This window comes from Cervus canadensis, chromosome 10 (genome assembly GCF_019320065.1).
Source record: "Cervus canadensis isolate Bull #8, Minnesota chromosome 10, ASM1932006v1, whole genome shotgun sequence".
Taxonomy (NCBI): domain Eukaryota; kingdom Metazoa; phylum Chordata; class Mammalia; order Artiodactyla; family Cervidae; genus Cervus; species Cervus canadensis.
The window spans coordinates 76,443,839-76,471,279 of NC_057395.1; the positions used below are offsets into that span (position 1 = coordinate 76,443,839).

Consider the following 27,441-nt stretch of genomic DNA (forward strand, 5'->3'; position numbering starts at 1 on the left):
TTATAAGTCAAATTGAATACCAAGGCATCTAAGACATTAAACGTCTTAAATATTAACGCACACTTCTTTTTATTATATTAAAATCAGGCAATGGTCTGACAATAAAAAGGCTGCTTATGGAATACTGTTATGTTAAACTTTACTTACAGGATGTTAAACCCTTAGAACTAAGGTTTCCCCCAGAAAAAAGATTAATGGAAACATCAATTGCTTTTCAGACTTGATAGTTGCTGCTTCAAAAGGTGGTTTTACACAGACACTAAAAAAAAAAAAAAAAAAACCCTTGGAACACAATGAATTGATTTTATTTCGGTATGCATCCACATCTCAGCATTTAGTGGTCCTGAACAGAAAAGTGGAAAAACGCAGCGATTCGCCAGGAATTTCGGGGATCTGCCGTGCACACCGAGTTCTTTCGTAATCCCTGCTGAGGACCGGGAGAAGCAGCAGCACCAAAACCAAAGTATGCACCGAATTCAAGGTTCTTTTTGTTCCAGTTGTCAGCTTCCAAACTAGACCCGAGTGGACTGAAAGGATGACCCAGTGAGAGCCCTGTTTAAAACTTCTTCGATTTTAAAAAGCCAAAGCCTTTACAGGAAAAGAGAACAATTCATTCAGAGGGATCGTGTGTGCGCACAAGTGTCTTCTGTGGCCTTTCTCCAAGTTTAACCACCACGGAGGTCGTGAGCTGGCAGGTCTGAGTAACCCCGGTGACTGTTCTTTTCACCTTATTGAAACCTGAGCTAAAGAAACGCATCAGCGGATGGTGACAACAGAGGGTGGCAAGGCTGAGAACCCAATATTCATTTCCCAGGCTGGCGGAGAGTAAATAAACTGTGGTTCCAAGACTAAATGAGGGGAGGTCAGAGACTTTCCAACCTTACCTGATGGCTTCTGGCCAAAGCAAGGAAGCGTCATGGAAGTGCTGGGTGGCGGTGCAGAAAGGGACTTGAGGAGGAAGGAAGGAAAAGGCAGCACCCCTCGATTACGGTGGGGGGAGAAGATACGGGGAAGCCCTGAAGTCCTCACCAAAGGCCGATCTCAGAGGGGAGCAGAGGGCTACAATCTATGCCTCGGCCACGGGTGGCAGTGGAGGGTGGGGGGAGGAGGATTGATGGCTTGGAAGGGGGGCGTCACTTAAGACTCAGAGAGAGAGACCAGGGATGCAGACAGAGCACCCCGCTCACCATCAGTGCCCCCCAGGCTGTGACCTGAAACCTTCACGTCTACTCTAAGAAGCCACCCCTAGCTGGAGGGCTGTTGCAGGGAGGGGGAGGGGAGGGGAGGGGGGAGAAGGCAGAGACCCCAGGCCATGGAATCAGCAGCAAGGTGATTGTGTGATGTGTCTTTTCACAGTTGAGTTAGATGTGCCCCACCGGTTAGGATGGGAATCAATTTAAATATAACTTTCTTGATCCCAGAAGTTCAACTATGTGGACAGTGGTTACACTTGACAGGATGATTTGTTATAGCACAACTTATATATTTCAAATGGACAAAAAAATTAGTATCATTTACAGTATCTTAAGATAAACTGCCTTTGAATGGGAGCTTTCTTTCCAGTACTTTGAGGTCTACAAGACGAATCTAGAAAATTTACTACTGTGGAAAATGAAGACTGCTTAAATCGAATGGGGGGCAGGGGAGGGCCTGTGGTTTTTCTTTTTGATTAATTGCTGTAACACTGTCCTTCAGGTGGCTGAGGGAGTTTCATATTTTCTTTAGACATCATTAGGCGCCGAAGCTCTTGCAGGACAACTTTGATGCTATATGAATTCTGCCATTTTGCTAGCACTGATATGGCTCTTGGGTCCACCTACAGAAAGGCAAAGACAAAACAAATTACTGTCAGGCTCTCAAACAAAAGGAAAGCTGTGCGCTGGAGCTAAGCTACAGCAGAAAAGGGAGTAAGAAGCATTTTTCAGGTTGAACACGCTGAGAGACGTGCGGAATGCCCAAAGGGTACCCCCAGACAGTCTGCTCTTCCCTTTTCGGGTCCCAAACCCTCACGGTCTAGAAGGAGCAGATTACGGATAAGTAAAAGCCGCTTTTACAGACGAGGCACCGACACTTGGTGAGACTCAACTGGGGAACGACGACCTCGCCTGCTCCTGGGCCGGCTGTGGCCACTGCTCGGGACCTGTCCTCCCCACTCTGCGCCCAGGTGGCGGGCGATGCTCAGGGCAGTAGGGAGAGCAAGGCAACAGCGGCCCGGACCCCAGCTCCGCAGACCACGGCCTGCCCGAGCCACGCCCTCTCAAGTCAGCACAGCACCTCCTGGAGAAACGCCCCCAAGTGGGAGCTTCTCTGGGGTTTAGGATTTCAGGTGGGCCTCAGAGGCAACACTGACCACAGCAATAGTCTCAGCTCTTTTCAGCTTCCATTCCAGTCTTCTGAATACCTCAAAACAGAGGGCTTAGGAGCTCCTGTGACGCTAGCACGCAAGCACCCTTTAACACCCGCTGCTCTCCCCTGGCCAAGACGGCAGCCTCAGAGGCTCAAAAGCCTTTGGCAAGCGACGTATGGGGGAAGAATTTACCAACTCTGCTTCGCTTTTATAGTATATACTGTTGTGTTGCCATTATTGCCTTCTTATGACAAATGAGACTGGTCTCCATTTAAGGTAGTGAAAAAGGTAGTAAAAATTAGTTAAAAAAGCAAGGCCATTACAAGGAAAAAGTAGTATATCCCCGTGGTGCACAAATAAGGCCCGTGGAGAGAAGTATGGCTTTGGGAGCAGTCTTTCCCCTCTCTGCCTCAGTTTCCTCACTGCTACCTCTTGGGGGTGTAGCGGGACTGAAGGAGCTCTCGTCTCAAAGTGACCGGCACAGGCTGAGTGATAACAGGCCAGAGCAAACTCTGTACAAGAGGTGCTTGAACGCAGCTGGGGACAGGCCCTCACTCCCAAACGGCACATGCGCGTCCTCGGTACATGTCGTCACCCAGGAATCGGGGAACAGATGGGATCAGGCCCCAGTGCCCCAGACATGCAGGCACAGAGCGGTTTCGGGGAGCCCCGGGGGACAAGGAGGGGCAGCAGAAACAACTTACCACTCCATTAGAACTATTAACTCCATTCATATTAATTTTTGTTACAAATCTTACAAAGGGGGGTGCTTCTGGGTATTTAGGTCCACATTCTATTTTAAGGCTGTATATTCGGTTTTCATAAATTGTCTGGAAAAAAAAAAAGAAGGTATAGCCATGTCAGGCAATTACAAAGAATTAAAAACCACACAACTTCTGAAACCCCGTTTATTCCCGATGCAGAGCAGGTGCGTCTACGGCCACCACACAGAGTCCACTTTTTGTTTGCTAAGTTAGTCGTCACCATCTGAATCCCGGCTTTGGGGGAACACAAAGCAGCCAGGAAATCTAAGCTGGTGTCACTGAGGTTGTACGGCAGTATCATCAGGCCCAATCAGATGGCCTTGCTTTTATGTTCACTTGTCTACACTCTGGGAAACGACGTGCAAGAGGCAGCCTTCATTCTGGGACGTCACACCAATGCCTACTCATGCTGGGATCATCAGCCAAGGCACTAAATACCACCACGTACAGAGTGAAGAACAGGCAACTCTAGAGAACTCTGAACTCAAGCACAAGTGGGGGTGGGCAAGAGACAAGGGTCGCCTCCCACGCCTCACCACCGGGGCGCGCCCTGCACGGGCCTCAGCCACGGGCACCGGCCTCCCTCCCTGCTGCCTTTAGGACCACCAGAGATGACCGGCATCGAGGAGGTGGGGGGCACCGAGGACGCCAGACCTGCCCAGGAGAAACGGGCCTTCTCGGAGCGCCAACCGAGCCCCAGCTGAGAAGCCCCGAGTCCCACCTCAACGTCAGGGAACTGCTCCCTTTTCACTCCCACCCGGTGAGCTGCAGACTGCGCTGCCTTCTCCAGGCGGCTCCTTCCGCCTAGAGCGCTGAGCCCCCACCTCAACCACCTCACAACCTTTGAGACCCAGTTCAAGCATCACGTAAAACAGAAGGCTGGTCACGGTTTCCTTATGTGAAGCTGCGTCATCATCATTTGCGTGCCTTAAGACCACAGCAAAGCGCGGCGGACACCTTCCGGTCTGCTCCGGGGCCCTCTCGGGCACCCGCGCCCCATGCTCCCCGCCTGCTGCACAAACGGCCCCTGTGTGAACAGTGACATCTAGCGGCCCTTGGGGGGAACACATTAAGAAAGACGATTTAAATGCTTGAAAACATTCCGTCTAAAGTAGTGGCCCGTCCCTAGCTTAAAAACTGGAACATATATTTTAAGATTCAGAAGGCAGTCATAATATTCCCATAGAAGATTTTCACATCCACTTAACAGGGACCCCAACCTGTAACAAAATCTCAACTCAGGATTCCCCCCACCCGCCTTTTCCCCTGGTAGGCGGAGGCGGCACCATCCTGCAGTTACAGCAACACTCGCAGCGGGCCGTGACTCCGTTCCCCTCACTCCTTACCCCAAGCGTCCGCAGGGATGCACACCACCCAACCTTCCTCTACCGTCTCACCTCCTCCAGATCACTCCCAGCCTCTGCCTTCTCTCACGCCCCTACCATCGGCTTCCCAGGCAGCTCTGGAAACTGTGCCTGTGGCTTAACCCCTCCAGCGGCTTCCTGGAGACCCCAGAAAGGCGGGCCCAGTTCCGGGACTGGACCCCGTGCAGCCCTGCCCTCCTCTGCGTTTTCTTCTCCCCCCTCATCCGGCCCCTCCGGCCTCCTGGTCACACTCTTCAGACACGCTGGGTTCTCGCCTTGGGTGCTCATACCAGCTGCTCCTGAGCCCCGCGGCTCAGCCCCCATGCGTGCTCCCAGACCCCTCATCTGAAGACTGACGCCCAGTCACCCGCCAGACACCCCTCCCTAAACTCAGAACAGGGCGGGCAGGGGCCTCAACCGGACTGGTACTCATCTGTTTGATGAGTTGAATGAATGAATGAACATTGCAACTTTTCCGTAAACCTGAAAGTATTACACAAAACAATGAATGTTTGCTTACTTATCTATTTATATTGCAATACAGTTGACTGACAGTTCCAGGCATACAACGGTGATTCAATACTCACTCCATTTAAAGTTACTGTGAACTATTGGCTACACCCCGTGCTATGCAATATATTCCTGTAGCTCATGTATTATACGTGGTAGTGTCTGTCTATTAATCCCTATCCCTATCTTTGCCCCTCCCCCCTTCTCTCTCCCTACTGGTAACCACTAGTCTGTTCTCTGTATCTATTTATTTCTGTTCTGGTACATTCGTTTATTTTTTAGATTCCACATAAAAGTGGTTAACATACAGTATATGCCTTTCTCTAACTTATTTCACTAAGCATAACCCCCCTCCAGGTCCATCCACATAGTTTGAAATGGCAAAACTTCATTCCTTTCAAAGTGTTTTTAAGACATGTGAGATATGAGAAAATGAAAAAGATACTGGCTGCAAAAATATGCAAAGCACAAAGTCTAAATTAGCATACATAAAGAAGATGACATTAGGTGAGCGAGGCAACCACTACCCCGTTCAAATCCTATAGTTACATAAAAGGTGCGTTCAGTGTACACGGTGGGCATGCGCTGTCAGAATAAAGGCCGAGGCCTCTAAGAGGGGAGACGGGGTACAGCCTGCGAGGCTCTCCGTGACGGAGGCCAGGGACAGGCCGTCATGTACAGGAGGAGGTGTGGGAGGAGACACAGCAAACTACTGCTCCCAGTCAGTCTGGGGATGAAGGTGCGGATTTGAAAATTAGGGAAAAGCTGGGGAAAAAAGACACCACACTGGGTATTTTAACGAAGAATTTAATGTAGGAAATCGGTTAAACAGGTATCACTGGACTGAAAAAAGTTTTAAAAGAGGAACCTGAACAAACACAGAGGTAATGACTGCAGGGAGAAGATACTACCTTTGTGTTAGTTTAGGCTTATTGCCTTTGTTCCCCTTGAAGGCTGGGGGACAAAAGAAGAAAGCTGTAGTTGATCAGATCTAGAGGCTCGGAGGAAGAAGGTTCCAGAGTTGAACCCAGGTCTCTGAGGAGGAGCTGCTGTGAGGCTGCTGCTGGGGGTGCCCCCAAAAGCTGGAAGCCGGGACCCACTGCAGATGCCAGGATGAAGGGCTATCACCAGAGTGGCGCAGACAGAACAAACAGGAAGGAACAGGAAGGAACAGGAAGGGACTGTCTCTCTGCCTTTCAGGCTCTCTCTCCTCTGTGTCCTCCCCTGGAGCCTAGCAGGAAGCCAGCTGACAGAGGAAACAAGTAGCTCACAGATGCCAGCGCCAGGGTCCAGAGCAGAGCAGGAAAGGTGGGCTTGGAGCTCACCACCCAGCACCTGCGCAGGCCACTCCGGACCGGGACAAGACAGTCTTCCTCTGCACAAACACTCCGTTCCCATCAGTCAGGGTATCTAGGTGAGCCAGAGCCTCTGACGGCAGTATTCATTATTCATTTCTTGAATTCAATCACAGTACCACCTGAATATTTTACAGCTGAAGACCTAAGTTGCTGAGTTGACCGCACAATTGCAATAAAAAATAAAAAGGCGAAAGGAGGCCCTTCCCTTCTGCTTTCTGTTCCCAGCAGGGTCACTCTGGCCTGAGGCCCCCATCCTGGCAGCGAGGGCTGTCTCTGGGCTAACCCCTGGCCGCTCCAGGCTCCTCCACCCAGCTCTGTGGGCCCCACAGGGACCAACAGCAGAGGGTGCCTGTCCTCCAACTGATCGGTTTCAGTGGTCCTAGCCTCCCCTGACCCAGCCTTCCAGACCCAGGCCGTGGTTATTCTTTAGTGTTATCTGTGTTCTCTTAGCAGGCTTTTTTCCAGCCCAACACCTATTTGATTAACTTCCTATATTAAATTATCTCTGTTGAAATATTGAGTATGGTTTCTCTTTTCCTGACTGATACAAAGAATTAAATGGTACAAAGTGAACTGCTTAATCTGAATCGTTTGAAAAACTATGAGAATATATTCACATATCAGATATGTAACCGAAAGCTTTTAAAAAGGAGACAGGTCAATATATACTGATATGGAAAGATGTCCACCATTTGTTTAGATTAAAAAAAAAAGCTGCAAAACATTAAGCATAGCAAGGCCTCATTTTTATTAAAATGGTTATGTATTTATGTTTGTGTACCCACAGTAAATGCCAGCAGAAACACACCACACACCACGTGATCAGCTTTTATTCCGTGGAGAGTATAAGGAAACGGGGAATGGATCACTGCCCTTTTACCTCACACACTCCTGTAATTCTGCTTGTTCCTAAGTGTGCACAGAATACTTTTAGATAAGTATGTGCATGAACACACCCCTAGGCTCTAGCCCACCCATAAAAACACCATCATGGGGCACTCCAGAGGCGTCACAGTGCTGCCCAGCCAGGGCGACCCCCGGCCCTGTGCCCCTCCCGAACTGGTGGGAGCCAAGCGGCACCTGGAGACATTTATGACTGTCACAACCCCAGGGATGCTGCTCAGCACCCTCTAATGACAGGGCAGCTCCAAAACTAAGAACGACCCAGCCCAATATGTCAACAGTGCCGAGGCTGAGAAACTCTGCTCTATTCCCTGGCTACCATTACCACCCCACGGTCAGAGTAGAAATCTGCTATGTGCAATCCTGGCGACAGACACATTTGCCGAATTTTGCAAGGGGCACTTGGACAGGAAGCTTTGCTTTTAGGTTTGGAAGACTTGCTTTACAAAAAGAAAAAATATACATACATATCTATTTTCAAATAGCTAACACACTTATATGATTAAAGCACACTCAAAAAGTACAAAAAGGTATTAAGAAAAAGTCTCCCTTCCCCCCTGGCCCTAGCGAGTGATTCCTTTTGAAGAACGCAACCACTGACATCAGCTTCTATGTTTTCCAAAGTATTCTCAGCACACTGAAGCACAAGTGGATCCACCTCTTCCTCCTCCCTCACCCAGCCTGACCCTAAGTGACAGCATGTTCGGTACACTGCTCTGTACCTTTTCTCCACTTAAGCATCATGGAGATCACTCTGTTTCAGCACACATGAATCTGTCTCATTCCCCTGAAAAGCGAAACAGTACATACTATGGTCTACTGAAAGACACTGAGGTGGCTTCCAATGTTTTCCTAGTACTGAAAATGGTGCATGAGATAATTTTGTACATATAGGATTTGGGGCAATACACTCAAGAAAAGAGTAAATCCCTAGCAGAACTGCTGGATCATTTGGTACATGCTTTTTAAACACTGGTGGAGGATTTTGTTGAGTAACACAACGACAACAATATAACAGGGAGAGGAGCTCCTCTGTTCTGTTCAGATGCTGTAGTAACGAGGCTGACACTGCACTGGCACAGCATATGCCTTGGGACGTTAACCACAAAACAGACAGGTCACAGGAAGCGCCTAGAAGCAGGTAGTTCCTTTTATGTCTTTGCTTTTAACCTTAGGGAACCAGGGCAACAGAAACTGCGCGAGTAGAAAGACACAATAGTAAGAATTGGTGAAGATGGAAAGAAACGGACACCCTCATGCACGGCTGGCAGGAATGTAAAATGGTGCAGCTACTTTGGAAAACAGTTTGGCAGTTGCTTAAAATGCTAAACAAAGTTATCGTATGATCTAACAATTCCACTCCTATGTATGTACTTAAGTGAAATCATCTGTCCCCATCAAAGCCTATACACAAATATTCACAGCAGTAATAGGCAAAAAGTGAAAAAAATCCAAATGTCCATCAATTAATGGATAAACAAAACATGGTATATCCATTAAAAAGGAATATTATTCAGCCATAAAAAGGAAAGTACTGCTAAGTGCTGTAACGTGGGTGAACCTTGGAAACATCATGGTGAGTAAAAGCCAGTCAAAAAAGGCCACATATTGATTCCAACTACATGAAATGTCAGAATTGGCAAACCCATAGAGACAGAAAGTCAGTGATTGTCAAGGGTGAGGAATGCGAGGGCGGAGGGCAGAATGGGAATGCCTGCCGATGGGCGTGGAGTTTCTCTCCTGGGTGATGCACATGCCCTCAAGTTAATGATAGTTGCACAATGCTGAATATGATTAAAAAACCCCACTGAACTGAACACTTTAAAGGTATATTCTATGGTAAGTGAATTCTCCAGTTGTGAATTATGTCTCAATTAAAAAAAAAAAAGATGTAAATGATACATGGGAAGTACCTTGCATACTGTAGCTACTCACTAACAGCTTCCTTTGGAAAGAGGTCAACTGAAATTCAGGGTAATCTAAAGTGTTTTAGATGGAATAGGATACTTTTAACAGAACTGAGTGTTCATTTTACTTGTTCATGTGTTTGTGTAAGTATGTAACCCAGTGGTACCAGAGTGTATTCACTCAACACACTCAATCGTGGTATAATTTAGTGTATTCACTGTTGTACACTGGTTCATCCTTACTACGTTAAAGTCTGAAACTCGGTCTGTTGATTAACAAATCTGTGGAACAACTGCCTCATGCTGAGTCATCTCTAGGTGTTCTGGAGAGTAAAGAGGAGGGAAGAATAGTTTTCATCTTCAAAAGACCTACACCATTCTTAGGAAAAGATGAAATGCAGTGAAGGAAACCATCACTGTACAAAGGGCTTTCAGAGACAGCAAGAAACGATCTGTGTGAAGACAAAGCCTTCTGCATCGGTTTTCCCTAGCACTTATGAGATTCAGAAAATCCTGATTTCCATAGATTAAAACAAAAAAAAAAAATCAAGAAATGAGTAAAAACAGATTGCACATTTTTTAACCACCCCCACCCCCGGCAAACAAAACTACAGCGTCACAAAAATGACTCAGAAAAGTAAATGGCAAAGCCAGTCATTCACCCTGAGCATCCATGATAATCTACGATGAACAACAGATTGTCCTAACACTGAGCGAGCCCCACACTCTTCCTTTCTCAGCCAGGGCCACATCTCACGTGTCTTTCTACCTCCCGGAACTAGTGCAGAGCCTTGCACGAGATGAACAGAATGCCTGACTATCCTAAAGCACAAGCAGACACAGGAAAGGGCCTGCTACGCTTAAAATCTCCCACAGCTCGTCTGAAACGAGTGTCACATTACTGGAATCTATCTCTTCACTTCCACATCAAATTATTTCTTAACACTAGATGATTCTATAATGGGAACAGCTGAAAACTCAAAATATAAATAGGAAGGAGACAATATAGGCTAGTAGTTAGGAATACAGGCTCTGGAATGAGACCTGGTTTGGGAATTATCAGCTACGTGACTTTGTGCAGACTTCTCCAAGTTGGCTTCTTCTGTAAAATGGAATGCAAGTACACAATGAGAGCATCATAACAATGGGCTCCTGTGAGAATTAAATGGTGTTTCTGGGGAGTTGACTACATGCCATAAAAAAAGGTTAGCTGGCATTACGAAGACTGGGAACTCTTGCTAATTACACAGCTTGAGAGAGGTCACATTCCTCGTCCCCATTGTCTCTGTCTTCTTTGCAAAGGTCTCTGGGCTCAACAGTGCCTGGAACAGACCAGAGCAGACCACGCAGGCAATGACCCTTTGCTGAGTGGTCCAACGAATCAGGATACAGATACATGACAGGACTGGGAAACAATAAATAAAAACCACAACCCAGAAGGCTTTCCAAAGTTCATTTAGACCCTGTCTTCAGGAATGTTGGCTGCATCTTGAGCCTTGTTATTTGATAAGCCCAAGAGTTTGTTCTAAACTACATCTAAAGGTATAATTACCTCACTCAAACCTCACTGTCTACATTGTCATGTAAATTCACACTATGAGTCGGAACAGGTTTTTGCTTACCATTTAGAGGGATTAAACAGCATCAGAGGAGGTTCAAATATATAAACTGAAACTGGTCAAAAAAGAATAGCCACATTTCAGAAAATAAACCATTGGTGAGCTTTTCCCGTGATAAGGCTAATGGTTTTTAAAAGGAGGCGCAGTGAATGTAAGACATTGACATTTATAGCCGCAGCTCGACGCTTACTCTTGGAGGCCCAATTACCATCCCTGTCCATCTGGTAAGTGTCATGTCTTCGTCATCTTCTAGACCCCAGCTAACTGTGCCATCTCCTACTCCTTTCTGGCCTTCTTCGAGTTCTTCCAACAGTCGGAAATTGCGAGGGACTTTTACTCCTAAAATAAATGGAAAGAGATTCAAGATACTAGCAACTCCAGGGGAAGTTGTAAGCCTAGAGCTAGTCACTTATTATCACTACCTGACAACACAGATGCTTACATGCAAAAAACTGCTGTAAGTTGTCGCGTCTCAAGCTTGCTGCTTACGAAGCTATCTGTATCGATGAGCACAACCAGAAGGAAGGGGTTCGTTACCGGTGAAGTGACGACTAAACCAGGGCTAGGTGACGGAACCAAGCACCCCGCCCCCATCCCTGGAGCTCTGGCAAACTTCACAAAGGCTTTACAAGTCAAAATGTTAATTTGGGCCCATGAGCTTGAGATGAAAACCATAAATAAAGTGTTAACAAACGTGCCCTGGAAGAACAAAGGCTATTTCTTTATTTTATGCTTGCTCTACATCTCTGAGTGTAAGGCTGTGCTCCTTTGCTGGAGTGACTCTTAAAACTACCTCAGAAGGAACGGCTGCCCTACTGGAGCACGTAACAACAGTGTCCCCGTCATCAACTCAAGAGTCAAGTGGAGGCAGCACGGATGAAAATGTTCAAATATTTAAGTCATAGTTTCTCTCTTGTGGAAAAGCTAAAGGAGGGTAGCCGGCTCTCTGCTTCACCTGTTTCTAAAGTCCCCCAGGCTCAGGGGAGCAGGCACAGACCCCTCTCACAGGTTTACACCACCGCACCCGAGCTCAGGCTGAGGCTGGCACCGCTTCTGGGTGTCTTCCAGAACAGAGTCTGGGTGGGCGTCAGGCGGGAATGCTGTTCTCCCAACCAGTCCTGCTTACCTGTCCCCCACCTCCCCTGGCACTCAGACTATTTCCTCTGGAAAAACTCGGGATCCAGGCAAGTTACCAGCTTTCTTTACTGAGCCCCCAAGGCCAGACTCTCAGAGCCAAGCAGCGCTTCACGGATGATTGTGAAGAAAGACCCACTTGGAGGGACTCAAAGCTGTGGGAGGAGTTTCCAGTATATTTTAGTATTTTCCAAAGTGCAGAACACGTTACTATTAATTCAACTGGAATAAATATCCGAGGACATCAGATACTTCCCCAGGCACCGGGAAATAAGCTGTGAATAACACAAAAATGCCTGCCCTCATGGAGCTTACATTCTAGAAGGAAATACATGCAAATTATTAGTATGACAGATGCTGGTGTTCTGGAGCAGAGAGCACTGAGGAGGGAAGTTACAAGTTTAAACAGGGAGCACAATTTACTGGTAGCTGAAGGACAGTCTTCCAGGCAGGGGCAGAGGTCCTGAAGCACAGCCTTGCCCAGAGAGTGTCAAAGAACAGCAAAGGTGCCAACTTAGCGAAAACCAAGTCAGTGAGATGGAGCATTAGTAGGAAATCAGGGGTTCCAACCGTCAAAAAAAACCCTGGAGCTGTGAACAGAGGAATGACAGGATCCGACTCGCTTTTAACAGGATCCCTCTGGCTGCCGTATGAAGAACACAGTGAAGGGAGCTAGGGCAGAAACAGGAGGCTACGGCAGTAATTCCAGCAGAAGATGGCAGGTGATAGAAGTGAAGGTGGTGAGAAGTTCTGACATTTCAGAGGTCTGAGTGGTGAGATGTGTTGTCAGGCTGCCTACGAAGTGTGACAGAAAGCAGAGTCTATGGCCCCCAAGCTTTTTGAAGATGGTACATGAGTGAATACTTCACTCTACAGTCATGTATTTATTTTTGAGAATAACATATTTAGGGCAAGTAATATGATACTAATTTTCCATTTATGACAATGATAAAATTTTCCTTTTAAAATAAATATAAGCAAAAGAGTCAGCTGACTGAAGATAAATATTAAACAGCACAGATGGTACTTGAAACTTAACAGAAAAATCCTGAAAGCATTCCTGAATGGCCCATTTGGAAAACACTAGCATTTTTCACCCACAGACTAGCCAATTGGATTATTTAGCTACACTGAATAATTAAGTCTCCTCCAGCAAACACAAAACTGAAGGATGTTTTTGATATTATAAGCAAAAAGCCAGACAATACAATGCCTTTTGTTTAGAAAGAGTTAAAATTGTTAACAATCCTAACTAATTTGGCTCGGGGAGAAAAATCACTGTGCATTACCACCGTTATTACTACTGGTTAATTTATAACCCTGCACTAATAAAAATGAATATCCCAACAGCACGGAGTTGTACTGATAGGAAGACTGATAAATATCTGAGGTACCTGTTCACAGATGGGGTGATGGGCTGAATTGTGTCCCCTCAAATTCATACACTGAAGCCCTAACTCCTGGCATCTCAGAATGTGCCTGTATTTGTAAACAGCCAAGAAGGTGATTAAGCTAAAATGAGGCCACGAGGGTGGGCCCTAGTCCAATCTGCCTGGTGTCCTTATTGGAAGAGGAAACTCAGGTGCACACGGAAACCAACAGGTATGACACTTGTATGGAGCCAAAGCCACACGAGAACCCAGTGAGAAAGCAACCCCCTGCAAGTCTAAGAATCGAACCCGCTGACACTTTGATCTTGGACTTCCAGCGTCCAGAATTCTGAATTTCCATTATTTTAGCAACCCAGCCTGTGGTACTCTGTTCTGGCAGCCCTAACAAACTAATACAGACGTTAAGTAACATCTTAAGAAATTTGGAAACGACAGAGACTAAGATGGTGACAGTGATTATCTCTGGGTGCAAGAATTATGGGTGACTCCAACCCCCTTTCTATATTTTATGACTAAAAACAAAACAAAACCACGATTGTGGAATTTGATCAAGAAAACACTTAGGAACCATGTCAACCAAAGCGCACTTGCTCTCTGCTTTGCCTGGAACGCCTCCCCCAGGTAAGTCGCATTGGTCATGCTCCCTCACCTTCTCCAGGCCTTCAGTTACTTGGCACCTGACTGAAGTAAGGACTGAGGATTTCCTGAGAGGGGGAATCTCACTTAACGGTATTCCCTAAGAGACTAACTCTCTAAGTGGTATGTGTTTTTTAGTGTTACCAAAACTTGTTCAAGTCAAATGATCAACAGCAAAGTCCAGTAGCTCCCATGGCTGAGCCCTTCATCACTGAATGAAGTTATACATGTGACCTCTATTTCAACTTACTCTCTTTGGCAAGGTAAAAAATAGGCGTTTTATTTTTTGGGGGGGGGGTGCTGCACCAGTTTGCAGGACCTTAGAGATTGAACCCAAGGAAGGTCCCAGAAAGCACTAAGTCTTAACCACTGGAGCGCAAGGAATTCCAAAAAAAATTGTGCTATTTTTTTGGTGTTAGATCTTTAAAGTCAGGTTAGATTAATTATTTCAGGTGTAACTGTTCCTCTTGTAAACTTCAGCAAAGAATATCCTTATGGCTGGAAATGTTCCCTCTTCATCTAACAACCAGGTTTAAGTAGGAAATCCTTTTTCTAAAAAAATTTTTTGGCTACACCACTCGGCATGTGGGATCCTAGTTCCCAACCAGGGACTGAACCTGAGCCCCCTGCGGTGGAGCACAGTCTGAACTGCTGGACTGCCAGGGAGGTCCCCCTGATTAGGAAATCTTCATCCAAATGTCACAAGCTCGTTGCTATTAGTTTCAAAGCAGGTAGTGAATTCAAGTTATATCTTTCTGATGCTTCATTGTTTTTACTGGTGAAGTAGGGAAAAATATTATATTAGTAAAGAATCTTGTACTTCCAGTAAGTATTTCCACTGGATTAGACATTCAATTACTTAAAAGCGTGCAAAGCCCACATACACAACTGAACAACAACAAAAAATGAGGCAGTTAAATTTACTTTAGGTTAGTATGTGGAACAGTAAGTGAGCACCACAGAGGACAGAGTCAGCTTTTGTTACTTCCACACTGACATTATAGGATGATTCAGTTTGAGTCAATTATGAAACAGGCATTAAAACAGCTTAATAAATGACAAACTTTGGATTGGTCAGTACCTACTAGGCAGTCTAGAAATAGTCCAAGCAGGAGCTGGAATATACATATAAATATCAGAATAACTGTAAATATACTGATTAACCACAGTAACCATTTATTCTATCTAAATAGCAGTTCTCAGCTTTTTTGGTCTCAAGACGCTTTTATACTGAAGATTTCAAAGAGCCTTTGTTTATGTGGGTTATAGCTATTGTTATTTATCAAATTAGAAAATTAAAACTGATGAATTGTAAAAATATTTAACTCACTTAATAACTAACCACAACAAACTACTATGTGTTAAGATAAATAACAAACAACTATATTTTCCAAAGAGCAAAAATAAATTGGTTAGAAGAGTGGTACGGCTTTGGAAATTTCTTTAAAATGTCTCGCTCAAAACAACAGGAAGTGTTAAGAACTGACGTGAACTGGAGAATACATGTCCTGTCTAGAGTCACTTCTTTGCTCTAGCCATGTCTGTGGTTCAGATTCTGCTTAGGGGCCACCATTCTGCAACATCTGAGGTCACCTAATTGTTCTCACAAACCTCTTTGAGCCGTAACACGCGAGGTTTAGCTCAGAGGATGTTTTAAGCCTCTCAGGGTGAGAGGGAGTGAAGGCTGACAAAGGCTGTGATCCGGCACTGGGCAGTTATGTGCTCAGCTAACCGTTATTCAGCTAAACCTTGAAGAATTCAAGTCCACAAATGGACAGCTTTTCAAGAGGGCTGTTACCTTTTACTTAATTTTCCCTAAGCCATAAATTTATTTTCACTCAAAAACTGACTAAAAGCCTGGCGAAGAACAGCCAGCAGAAATCAGGAACTGAAAAAACATACAAAGTATGCAGTGATTCATTAGCTTTTTCTGAAATTTAAAGAGAAGTGGCTGATGAGTACCTGGTTAGCTGACATACTGAACTCTTATAAGGCAGGAGGAGAAGGGGACGACAGAGGATGAGATGGTTGGATGGCATCATTGACTCAATGGACATGAGTTTGAGTAAACTCTGGGAGTTGGTGATGGACAGGGAGGCCTGACGTGCTGCAGTCCATGGGGTCACAAAGAGTCAGACACGACTGAGCGGCTGAACTGAACTGATCCAGTAAAGAACTATCTAGGGTTCCATGTTTCACATGTCTAATTCACGTGTCTAAAGTGAAAGTGAAAGTGAAGTTGCTCAGTCATGTCTGACTCTTTGCAACCCCGTGGACTGTAGCCCACCAGGCTCCTCCTTCCATGGGATTCTCCAGCAAGAATACTGGAGTGGGTTGCCATTTCCTTCTCCAGGGGATCTTCCCGACCCAGGGATCGAACCTGGGTCTCCCACATTGCAGGCAGACACTTTAACCTCTGAGCCACCAGGGTCTAAAACTGTGTCTACACGTGTCTAAAACTGAGCTCATTCCATGTTCACAAGCAAAATCCACACATTTTAGGACCGCAATTTTGAAAGTTGGCTAGGCTTTTTAACTGTTTCTTAACATCTCCCTACCCATAAACTTGTCAGTAATATATATATATATACACATACACTTTTCAGTACAATAATTACCAAACACTCATCTCACACTATGCTAGACCTTACAAAGGCTATGAAAGAGATAAAAAACAGGAGCCTCCCAATCAGAGTATGCAGTCTCACTATGGAAACAAGATACACACACATGAAGTCCAATAAAACAAAACTATTAAAACATACAAGAGAAATATAGTCATAAGACAATGTTTTTTTAACCTTTGAGAGGGTCATAGACCCCTCGGAATATGATGAAACCTAAAGAGGTGGGGCTGTGTTTCTAAGAGGGACTGGACTTTATCCTGAAGGTAATTAGTGGGGAGCTGCAAAAGGCTCTGAGCAGGGCAAGAGATAAGGCAAATCTCCCAGGTAATGTTCAGGATGTGCTGAAGGATTAGAGGCCAGGTGAAGGATGTGTTACTCTGAACATCCAGGATACAAAGGCAGAAGCATCTGCTTGGAGCAAATACTGTGACAACAGAACAGATTATCAAACAACTTACAAGCTGAGGTAGGTGGGATGTTAAGAGATTTAAGGTAGCACATATTAATTTCCATGACTGTGGTGGTGGCTCTCATTTTTATAACGAGATATTAAAACAATTGGCCTTTACATGGTAGGCTTTAGATGAATATTAGTTGAAAAAAAGAAATCGAGCAAAGAATAAAAACGTATGCACAACCCATTTTATAAAAGATAAACAAAAGTCAACCCCTGCTTCCCTGTACGTCTCCCCGACCCAGGGATCCAACCCGCGTCTCCTGCACTGCACTGAAGGTGGTTCTTTTCCTCTGAGCCCTCGGGGAAGCCCCTTATATGTGTATACTCACATAAATTATCTTTAGATGCCATGGAAAGTGAAAAAAAGGACAAGTGTTAGTCAGTCAGACTCTTTGCGAACCCATGGACTGCAGCCTGCCAAGCTCCTCTGTCCATGGAATTCTCCAGGCAAGAATACTGGAGTGGGTTGCCACTTCCTACTCCAGGGGATCTTCCCGACCCAGGGATCAAACCTGAGTCTCCCGCAATGTGGGCAGATTCTTTACCATCTGAGCCATCAGGGAAGCCATGAAAGTAGAATCACAAATGTAAGGATATCTGGTTGACCACTCTATTTTGAAAAGCCTGGTCAGAGTGATGGCAAAGTTACCTCCCACAAGCAAGAATCAGAACATAACTTTAGAGAAAACTCTACAATCTCTCAGCAGAGGATTAAGAGCACAGACCTAGGCTCAAGTCCACACTCCGCCACTTTCTAGCAATCTAGCTGAGGGACTGTGCAAGTTACCCTGACCCTCAGCACAACAGGGGTTCCGATACTCCTTGCTTCTACGGGAGGTGAGGAAGAATCAATGAGCTAAAACCTATAAAGCACTAGGTGTTATGCCGGGCACAGAGACTGAATCACCTCCGTTGGCACACCATCACAGTATAAAAAACCCTCACTTGACCCCATACCCCCTTCTAGCTCCTAGCTCATTTCTTCGCTTGTTTTAAGCAAAAAAACCTCAAGAGGGCTGTCCTGACTCCTTGTCTGGAGTTTTTCACCCGACCTGCACCTACTCCACTCGAGCTTCTCTAGCGAGTCACTCACCCAAGCCGCTCCGAGGGGCACCCCTAGCCGAGCCCTGTGACCGACGCTCAGTCCGCACCTCCCGTCCCCGAGCGCGGCTGGTCCTGCGCCTCCTCCCTGAGCCCCGGGCTCTCTCCGCAACCTCACGCTAAGGAGCCTCATCGCCGTGACCTCCTGCCACTGGCTGCCCGGGCCCCGTGCACGGCTCACCGACCGCTGTTTTTCTGTCTCCTTGACTCCCCAAGGGATCTTACCCAGGCCAAGGACGCTAATAAGTCTCCCATTTATATTTCTAATTAACTGCCTAACAGATGCCTAACAGGCCTCTCCAAGTTAATTCCAACCAAAACTCCCTGCACTCCTCAAAAACAAAACTACCCACCCTCGATCTCAGTGTGTGGTAGAGGTTTCCCAGACTAGAAACCTCGGAGTTACAGTAAGAAATCTTTCCCTTACACCCCATATTTAACCCGTTTCCAAACATATCTCCAATACGACCATCTTCACCACGCGGACCACAGCCACTGTAGCCCGCACCGCCCCAGCTTCCTGACGGGTTTCCTCATCTCCCTGGTTTCTGTCTGCAGGCTATTCTCCACAGTGAGCCTTTTAAAGGTAAGTCAGCTGCCATGGCTCCCCTCTCACCGCCCTCCACCGGCTGCCCTTCCAACTAGCCTCAAACCCCTGAGTTCACCCCCAGAGCCCTGCCGACCTCCCCAACATCACTTCCTGCCTCCCTTCCCTTGCTCCTCACCCTCCTCCAGCCATGACAGCCTCCCTGAGCTTTCTGAACAGGCCATCTGACGTTGCTTTTGCACTTCATGCTCGCTCACCCCAGAATTCTCTGTCCCAGAGCTGGGCATGGTGGGGGGCTCCCTTCATCTAAAGTCTAACTTCCCATTCCCTTATCATGCTCTATTTTTCTTCACAGCATCATTACCACTCGGCATTTTCAATGTACAGTATTAATTTCCACTTCATTAGTTGTTTATTGTCTGTCTCTCCCATCTGAACATAAATTCCCTGAGAGAAAAACTTCTGTTTTGTTCCCTACTGAATTTCCAATACGTCAGAGTGCTCTGCCAAAGCATGTACTCAAATGCCTGCTGAATGAATGAATGGGTGGCTGGGTGTTAGCTACGGATGTTGTCTGAGAATGAGTAATGCTCAGTGTCAAAAAATTCTAACTCTGGTTTATTTCTGGAAGCATGGCAGGGAAATATTCACAGCACTATTAAAAGAGAGTCTAATATTATAAAGATTATCCAAGGGACTAGTATGGATTTTAAATCACCCAGGAAAGTTATATGTTACATTTTGAACGTGACGATATGAAGAAGAAACACCTGTCTTCAATGAGGAGCTGGGCAGTCAGAGGGCCTCTTAGAGCCTCTCACACCCCACCCCATGGTCCTTCACACAATGACTGTGCTGTATCTTTTCTTTCTCTTTAAATTTCATTTTCTTTCTTTTTTATTGTCTGACTCACTCTCGCAGCTTCTCAAGTTAAGAGTTGTGACTCATTCAACTCTACCTCCCCAGTATGTGGTATGCTCCATGGCATGTAATGGTACTCAATTAATGCTTCCTGACTGAAGAAAAGGCAGTACCTCTTCCTTTTCTACTATAACCTCTAATATGGTCTACTGTGGCCAAAATACTGAATATTGATACTATATAACTGAGATACCAAAGGTTCTTTATTTTGAGGTTATTAAAATTTGATAAGTAGTTTTATTCTTTAATGAAGTGTGATCAAGACTTTTAGAGAACCTTTTTTTTTTTGAACAGGGAAAACTGTTTCTCTCCCCAGACCACACAAATCAAGGATACTTCATTACAAATTGAACTTTGCTTCATTAAATATATATGAAAGCATGTTACTGCTATTTCAAACCATTTAGAAACTGCTTACAAAGTTAATACACCAATATTTTCTACAAAGCAAGAGCATTTAGCTCTGAACAGCCTGACCACACCCTTCTTCCAGAACCTCAGCGGCTACTCCAGGGATAAAAATCCAAATACTTGTCAGAGATCCTACAGACCTTGTGAGTGTATCAGTCACTTCATCCCATCCCAACAGGAGAGAAGAAGCTCAAAATCATGATATGTTACTTTAAACAAAAGACTTCAGTGAATATATTAAAAATTAAATCCTATATGTAAAAAACCAGAAGTATTAACAGGTTAGAAAAACTCAATAACACTGTAACATATTTTCTTCCTCTGGCACTTAATCCAGTGAATTAACCCAAATTTTAAGATTCTTAAAATTTCTAAAATTTCCTAAAATTTCACCTAAAAGGCAGCTGAAGAAACAGCTTCAAGAGACAATACCTTTACAAGAGTATGTAAAAATGGACTCTTGTTAATCTTAATAAACTCTAACTATTCAAAGGTTAACTATGAAAATGTTAAGATAACTTTATCAAGGTGCTAAAATAACACAGCAATCCAAGATTTATAAAAAGAAAACATTTGTTACTGTTACTTCAGAATTCTTCTTTCCAGAAGGATTTTTCCTGGATCTGTGTCAGTATTAAAAGTCAGCCAGTTATTCTCTTGGCTAAATATAAACTGAAAAGTCAGCAGCTGCAGGATATCACAAAGAAAAGATGACAACCAGGTTAAAAAAGCATGAATATTTGATAGGGTTTTACACCATGTCCTAGTAAAACATTTAATGCAGTAATGTGAATCACAGCAACATATTAAAATATTTGTGGTACAAAAAGAATTTTGAAGCCCTTTAGAACGTCTTTGGGAAAATCACTGCCACACAGTGGCAGGCACCTCAGCAGGTCAACCTGGAAAACCCTGGCCTGGTTTGGGTCTGGATTTAAAATCGCAGCGCCTCCCAGGTCTCTCTGGGAAGAAAGCTACTAGCTGAAACTGACTTGGTTGCCCATTCAGGGAAGACGGTGAACTGAGCTAGGCGTTTGGTGATGCTACCATCTGGGAAAATAAGGATGCCTGGAAGGTGAAGCACCTGGATTAAACGTTCCTGACATAAAGTGAGGGGGCAGGTAACTTGCATTTCTGAACAACCGGCAAGTGAAGTCTGGGTGTCTACTTAGGGCCTGTCCAGAGGAGGAGATTTCTTCTCTCCTTCTCCACAGCAATGATTCTCGAAGTACGGTCCCCAGACCCGCAGCCTTCACGTCACCTGTGAACCCACTAGAAGTGTGAATTCTCAGGCCAGACACCAGAACACTACCCTACAGAATTATCGAACTGAAAACTGAGGGTAGAGCCCAGCAACCTAACAAGCCCTGCAGGCGATTCTAACGTGTTCCAGTTTGAGAATCACTCATCTAGGGGAAGAAACATCCCCCCTTCTATCATCCTTTAGAGTCCAGACGATGTGACAACAAACAGCTGGTGACAAAATGCAAGACTCCATGTTTCTCTGCTGTGAAGGTGATGGAGGCCAAAGATCGTATTTTCTCTGAAAGGGGTGGAGACAAAGAATCAGGTGTGGTAAGTGTCTCAGGACGTTAGGGAAGGAGAGGACAGAGTTAATGCTATCCTAAAGTCCCTCTCTGTAAGCACCAACTAATCAGGGCAAGAGCTCTCCTTTTTGAAAGGCTGAACAGGCATTTTTGCTTCTGTCCTTTCAGATTAGTTCACTGCGACACTTTGTGTTTGTTGAGCATCTACTATTTGCCAGGGACCATACGAGTGCTAGGGACACAGCAAAGAGCAGGGCAGAATCCTGGCCTTCTGGAAAGGCCCAGGAAATATGCTTAGAAAAAACACTCCCAAACAAACAAAAACACCCCGAGAAACCTTCAGACAAGGTTAAGCACTTCAGAAGAGAACAGAACAGAGCTGTGATGAATGAGAAGACTAGGCCGAAAAGGGTGGGAAGGACGGCCTTTCTGGAGAGCTGAGACCTGCAGGGGGAGAAGCAGGCAGTCACGTGCAGGCCAAGCTTCCCAAAGTGGAAGGGCAGGAGCAGAGGGGCCGTACCACGCGAGGTCACGGCAGGCAAGGCCACGACCATGGCGGGCCTTGAGGGCCATGGGAAGAGAGATGGATTTTTTTCTAAGCGCAGCACGAAGGGCTTTCTGCTGGGAGTGGCAGGTTCTGTTTTCTTGTCTGTGAGAAGTCATTCTACTTCCTCTATAGAGTATGGATTGGAAAAAGGCATGACTGCAAGCAGGAGGCCTTTGCTGTCTTCTAGGCGACAGAAAGGTGGTTCTGGTCGGAACCACTGTCTCAGTGGCAATAATGCTGAGACAGAGGAGGAGGATTTGGCGTCTATTCCTGGGTTACACCTATGGATTTGCACAGAGTGAACGTGACAATGAAGAACGAACCCTACTCGGTGTTATTATTATCCACCCATGAAGGAACTAATCCGCCAAGGCAGGAATGTCAACAGACCTGCCAACGGCTGAAGGAACTTGGGATGCTCAGCTGGAGAACAGGCAGCGGGGGCTGGAAAATGCTACTGCGGCCAAGGGCATGCGCCTGGAGCAGAGCTGGCACAGCTCTGTACCCTGGTGCCCAAGTCACTGGCTCTGGGCTTCAGGCAAGTCACTTCTTCACCCTGGGCCTCAGCTTCCTCAGCTTCACAATAGATGCCTGCTTCAAAGGCCTACTGTCAGAAACAAGATGATGTATTTAATATAGTGTCTAGCACACAGCTAGCCCTAGAAATGCCATTTAAAAAGGAGTTTGAAGGCCTGCATGTAACTGAAGACAAGGACTGACAGACTATGTACATGACATCACGGGGCCTGAAACCCAACGAGGGTGAGTTATTGAGTGTAAAGTACAAGCAAGAGCAAGCAGTGGCCTTCACTCTCATCAGACAGCACACAACCCAGAATGGGATAAGAAGTGGTCAGGGATGCTAGGAAGAGTTCCTGCTACAGGCGGCACTAACTTCTTAAAGCCCATTCTCACCAAGATTAAACACGCCAAGACCAAGGAAGCGCTCACGGGCAAACCCACGCCTTTCCATCTCCTTCCAAAGGTGCTGGAGTAAGCTGGGAAAGGAGCCGGAGTCAAAACCCCTGGCTCTAACCCTGAGGGTCACCATGCCTCGGCCAGCCACCAGCTCCCTCGGGAATACCATGGGGCCACCACCTCCCCTGGAGAGCGCACCGACTGGGCTGTGGAGAGCTGAATGAGATGATGTAACAGGTAAGTCAAAGTAGAGGAAACCCCTAAACTATTATACGCAATGCAAAAGTAATAGTGTTAACATCTCTCCGTCACCCAATGTGCTGCTCTGTACTTCCCTGGGGACTTTCAGAATTAGAGACTTGAGGAAGGGGGAGAGAAAGAGAATACAGTGGGGGGAAGAGGGTGGTTTTAAAGCTCCTGTGAAGGGGAAAACCATGGCCATCACACCCTGGCGATCCCTAAGAGGAACCATAGGTTGTTCTGGCCCAACACAGCGTTTCCTTCCATCACTGGGGCAGACCGGTATTTCTTCAACTGAGCACCACATGACGTTCTCTTGAAAGCAGAGCCCCTGTCGTACAAAAGGCACTTACCTACAACCGGCACAAAAAGACGCTCACCCAGTGAGATACACGGGAAGGAGACCAACTAAGAGACCACAGGTTCTCATCTGCCAGCTCCAGCTTTCTGGGGAACACTCTTGAACGGAAAGGAAGACTGTAACCTCCACCGCCCATGTGGTGACATGCTCCTAAGAGGGCTGTGTGTATGAGGCCTCTCCAACACATGCGGATTTAAAATGTAATGGGTTTACTCTTCTAGCACTACATTTTTGGTTAACTGTCAGGGTAGCCTGTGGGATGCTGGGTCAGAGGAAAGACCTGGCTGCCAAGGCCTTGCAATCTTGGTCAAGGCAGGAGGAAGTAACCTGTTATGACACGAGCATCCTGAGGATTCTGGTGGGTTTTTCACAGTTCCACCCTCTAAGATCTATGCAGAAATCACACACTGCAGAAGCAAAAGAGGTAGAAAGGTGTTGTCAACAAGTGTTGAAAGCAGTGACCACAAAAAACTAAGTTCAGCCCTTACAGGAACTCAAAGGCTTCACAGCTGTTTTCTGGGACCCAGGGACACAGATTAATCAAGAAGTTGTTCTAAACCTCCTAAGGAAGGCCTCAGGGCCCCTGACCACACCTGAAAGACTTCTCAGGGTTAGAAAGCAGAGGGGCCTGTACACTTATTTTAGTTTAACCCAGCGGTCTGCCCCAGGTCATAGCAATATCTTTCTGCTTCCCACTTTAGCACTCTACACTCCTCTTACTGCCTGGGAGTAGAGGTCAGATCTTGTCATTCTTCTCTTTTTAAGACCCTCATTCATTCATTCACCAAATATTTCCTGAATGCCTACTTTAGACCAGGTGCTTGTTCAACAGCTTCCTTTCACACTGAATACAATCCAAAGCCATCTCTCTCTAATCCATTTCTTTAACAAGCTTCCCTTGCACACTGAGGTCTTTGGTTCTTTCAACCTGCCAAGTGGGTTCTTGCCACAAGGCCTTTCCACTCACTGTCCCCCAGCCCCGGCCTGTGATATACACCACCGGCTCCTTCCATCATCTGCTTCAGTTCAAATGGCCACTCTTAGAGAATCCTTCCCTGACCACCTCTCCGGACAGCACCACATTACACAATTTCCTTCACAGCGTTTACTGCTATCTGAAATCTTAATTATGTATTCCTTCAATGGGCTTCTCCTTGACTAGAATAGAAGCTCTTCGAGGACAGGGTCTATGCCCACCCTGTTCACTCTCCATAATGGGCATAGCAAATTCTTAACACACAGAGAAAGGAGTTCTGGGAAGTCCAGTTCCAGGGCATCTCAAAACCTGCTCCCTGTTATCTAAACCATGCCCAGTGCTCTTGTATGCCACTAGACAGCAGCTGATGATGTTTTATCTGATGACCACAGCTTTTATGAAGCACTCTTCAACTGGCAGGATCTCAAGAAGTTAGAATTAAGTAGCTGTTAAACCGGATTATAGATTGCCAATCTCCAGTCACTGCCAAGGAGCTGAGTGGCAAGACCGTCGCAACAGTGGCGGCTACGGGCACAGCTGTGTGAACTGTGAAGTCCCCAGTTCACAGCCACCCGGCCAGGCTGTTACTCCGCCGAGAGGAGCCTCACGGCAGTCTGGCCTGACTCAGCCCCTCTCTTCTGAGAAAGTCTGTGGCAGTCTCTTGGTCAATGAATTGACTCAGCACTGTTCCAATTGAACCCAAATCCAGGAAAGGGAGGTGTGGTTTCCTCTATCCTTCAGGAAGACCCCACGGCTTTCAATGTAAAAGACAGCTTGTGGTAGGTGACTTTGGTCAGACCCTGACTTCCAACTCCTTCCATGCCCACTTTAACAATCAGACAAAGACGGCCCCTTGGGATACTAGAGGCGTAACATCCGGGGTGGACAGACTCCCTTACCCCGCTCGCTTCAGGTCACCAACCTCTCCTAACAGTGCTCTGAGGCCTCACACAGCCGGAGGATTTCAGTACCCAGCCGGTGGTCCTGTCTGTTTCCTCCATCAGAGGCCGCCCATGCTCACTTCATTTGGGAGGACTTCTTTGGTCAATTTCACTGCCAGACAACTCAGGGGACACCCTGCTCACCAAAAGGGAGACACTCTGTCACTCCCAAATCCTGCACTTCCAGAATCTGACTCTCTCGCCTCACTGGCTCCTCTGGGGGACCTTCCCCAAACAATCATCACCCTGTCTCCTCCAGAAGGCTCCACTTGAGTCCATCCCTGATCCCCAACTGTGAATGTTCACTCTGAAACAGATTCCTTCAGGACATGATCCTCTGGAGCATCTTAGCGGAGTACAGAGCAGGGAATCCAAAATAAATGCAGCTTCCCTTTACCTACCAGGGTCTGGAAGAACTCCCCCTGGCCCAGAGTGCAGCTCCCTGAATCCCTCTTGCACCTCTACTTTCTTCTTCCTTTCCCATTTAATTTATTCCTCTCCCCATGCCCATCCAGCCACTGGGGAACTTCTGAGCTGAACCCCCATATGTTACCAATACCTGAAAGAGTGGAAGAGAGAGAGTCTCCATAAGAGACACTCTTAAGGTATGCTTCCCTCACCCAAATAAAAGAGAAGATTCTTCTCTAAGAGGAACATCTCTGAAACCTGATTCCCAGTCTCACTCACTGCATGCGGCTTCCCTCAGTAGACCCTTTCCCTAACAGACACCTCCAGGGCTCCCAACTCATCTGTTCTTCACCCAGGATCGCAAGCTTCTACCAACCGCCCTACTCAGAGCTCGCCTCCTAAAACCTAACATCTATCTCCTCAAATAGGGGCCTGGTAATGATCGACTTCACTTTCACTTTTCACTTTCATGCACTGGAGAAGAAAATGGCAACCCACTCCAGGGTTCTTGCCTGGAGAATCCCAGGGACGGGGAAGCCTGGTGGGCTGCCGTCTATGGGGTCGCAGAGAGTCGAACACGACTGAAGCGACTTAGCAGCAATAATGGGGTCATTGCACTTTCAGCTGCTCCAACCAAATCCCTCTGGAATCTGAGAAATCCCTCTCCCCTTCTCACGTATCCTGTGGAGATGCCCCTAATCCCAGCTCCCCCACCGCAAAAGCTGCCATCCCAAGACGCCCCCGTTTTAATCAGCGTAAAAATTTTCCCAGCTAACCCAATCCCCCAAACTTACACGGATCATGCCCTTAACCAACGGGGCATCCTCTCAGTCACCCCTCAGGATCCCGTTTCCTTCCCTCATTCTTCCTCAGGGGCTTCTCTGAAGTCAGGGCCAAACGGACATCCCAAGGTTCCTCCCCCCGCTCAGACACCCAGCATTCAATAAAAGACTTCCATCTCTTTGGGGGCGCCTCCTCGTCCTCTAGGGGACCCCTCGATCTCGTCTAAGGAGCCGCCGGCCCCGACTCCTCCGGAGCGGCCCTGGGCTCGCCCCTCCCCCGCTCCGGCCCTTCTGCAGCGCCGCGGGGCCGGGCCCTTCCTCTCCGCAGGGCCCTCACGCCGCCCGGGGGAGCCTCTGCCTCACCGCGCCGCCCACAGGCCCCTCAGGCCCCCGCCCGTGCTTCCGGCCACCGCCTGCTCCTCCTCCCCGCTCAGACCGCCCGCGTCGCCGCCGCGGGGCCCGGCGGACAGCGGCCCTGCAGAGGCCCTGGCCCCGCAGCAGGGGCCTGTGCGGGTCTCCGGTCCCCGGCCCAAGCCCATGCCCCCGGCAGGGCCCGGCACCCCCGCTCACCCGAGCCCGTGGTGGCTGCCATCTTGCGTCGCTGTCGCTCAAAGGCCGGCCCCTTCTTCACCCCCCACCGGCCCCGGGCTCTTCTGCGCAGGCGCATGCGCAGGCGCGGACGCCTCACTGACGCTTGCTCCGCCGGCCGCTCGACCCGTTGCCT

The 27,441-nt window shown here is 46.9% G+C and overlaps 1 protein-coding gene across 5 annotated transcripts; it reads right to left on the reverse strand.

The window, feature by feature from the left end:
• Positions 1 to 45: 45 nt before the first annotated feature.
• On the reverse strand, positions 46 to 27,441 carry UBE2V1 (ubiquitin conjugating enzyme E2 V1). Of its 5 annotated transcripts, none has more exons than XM_043480437.1 (4): positions 27,288 to 27,441; positions 10,963 to 11,111; positions 3,052 to 3,177; positions 46 to 1,816 (listed from the first exon to the last, which is right to left on the reverse strand). In XM_043480437.1, the coding sequence occupies exons 1-4, from the start codon at positions 27,382 to 27,384 to the stop codon at positions 1,670 to 1,672; spliced, it is 519 nt and encodes a 172-aa protein (XP_043336372.1). In that variant the 5' UTR covers positions 27,385 to 27,441; the 3' UTR covers positions 46 to 1,669. The 5 variants fall into 5 exon arrangements, with proteins under 5 accessions (XP_043336372.1, XP_043336371.1, XP_043336373.1 ...); XM_043480436.1 differs by having other exon boundaries at positions 10,981 to 11,111; positions 27,288 to 27,439; XM_043480438.1 differs by lacking the exon at positions 27,288 to 27,441 and adding an exon at positions 26,730 to 27,050.

Bases quoted from the DNA above. Each gene is read 5' to 3' on its own strand.
- UBE2V1 (XM_043480437.1), bottom strand. From the start codon at position 27,384: ATGCGCCTGCGCAGAAGAGCCCGGGGCCGGTGGGGGGTGAAGAAGGGG. The intron at 11,112-27,287 runs GTGAGCGGGGGT...CATTTATTTTAG, and splicing joins GGCAGCCACCACGGGCTCGG to GAGTAAAAGTCCCTCGCAAT. The intron at 1,817-3,051 runs GTAAGTTGTTTC...GCCTTTCTGTAG, and splicing joins TTAATAGTTCTAATGGAGTG to GTGGACCCAAGAGCCATATC.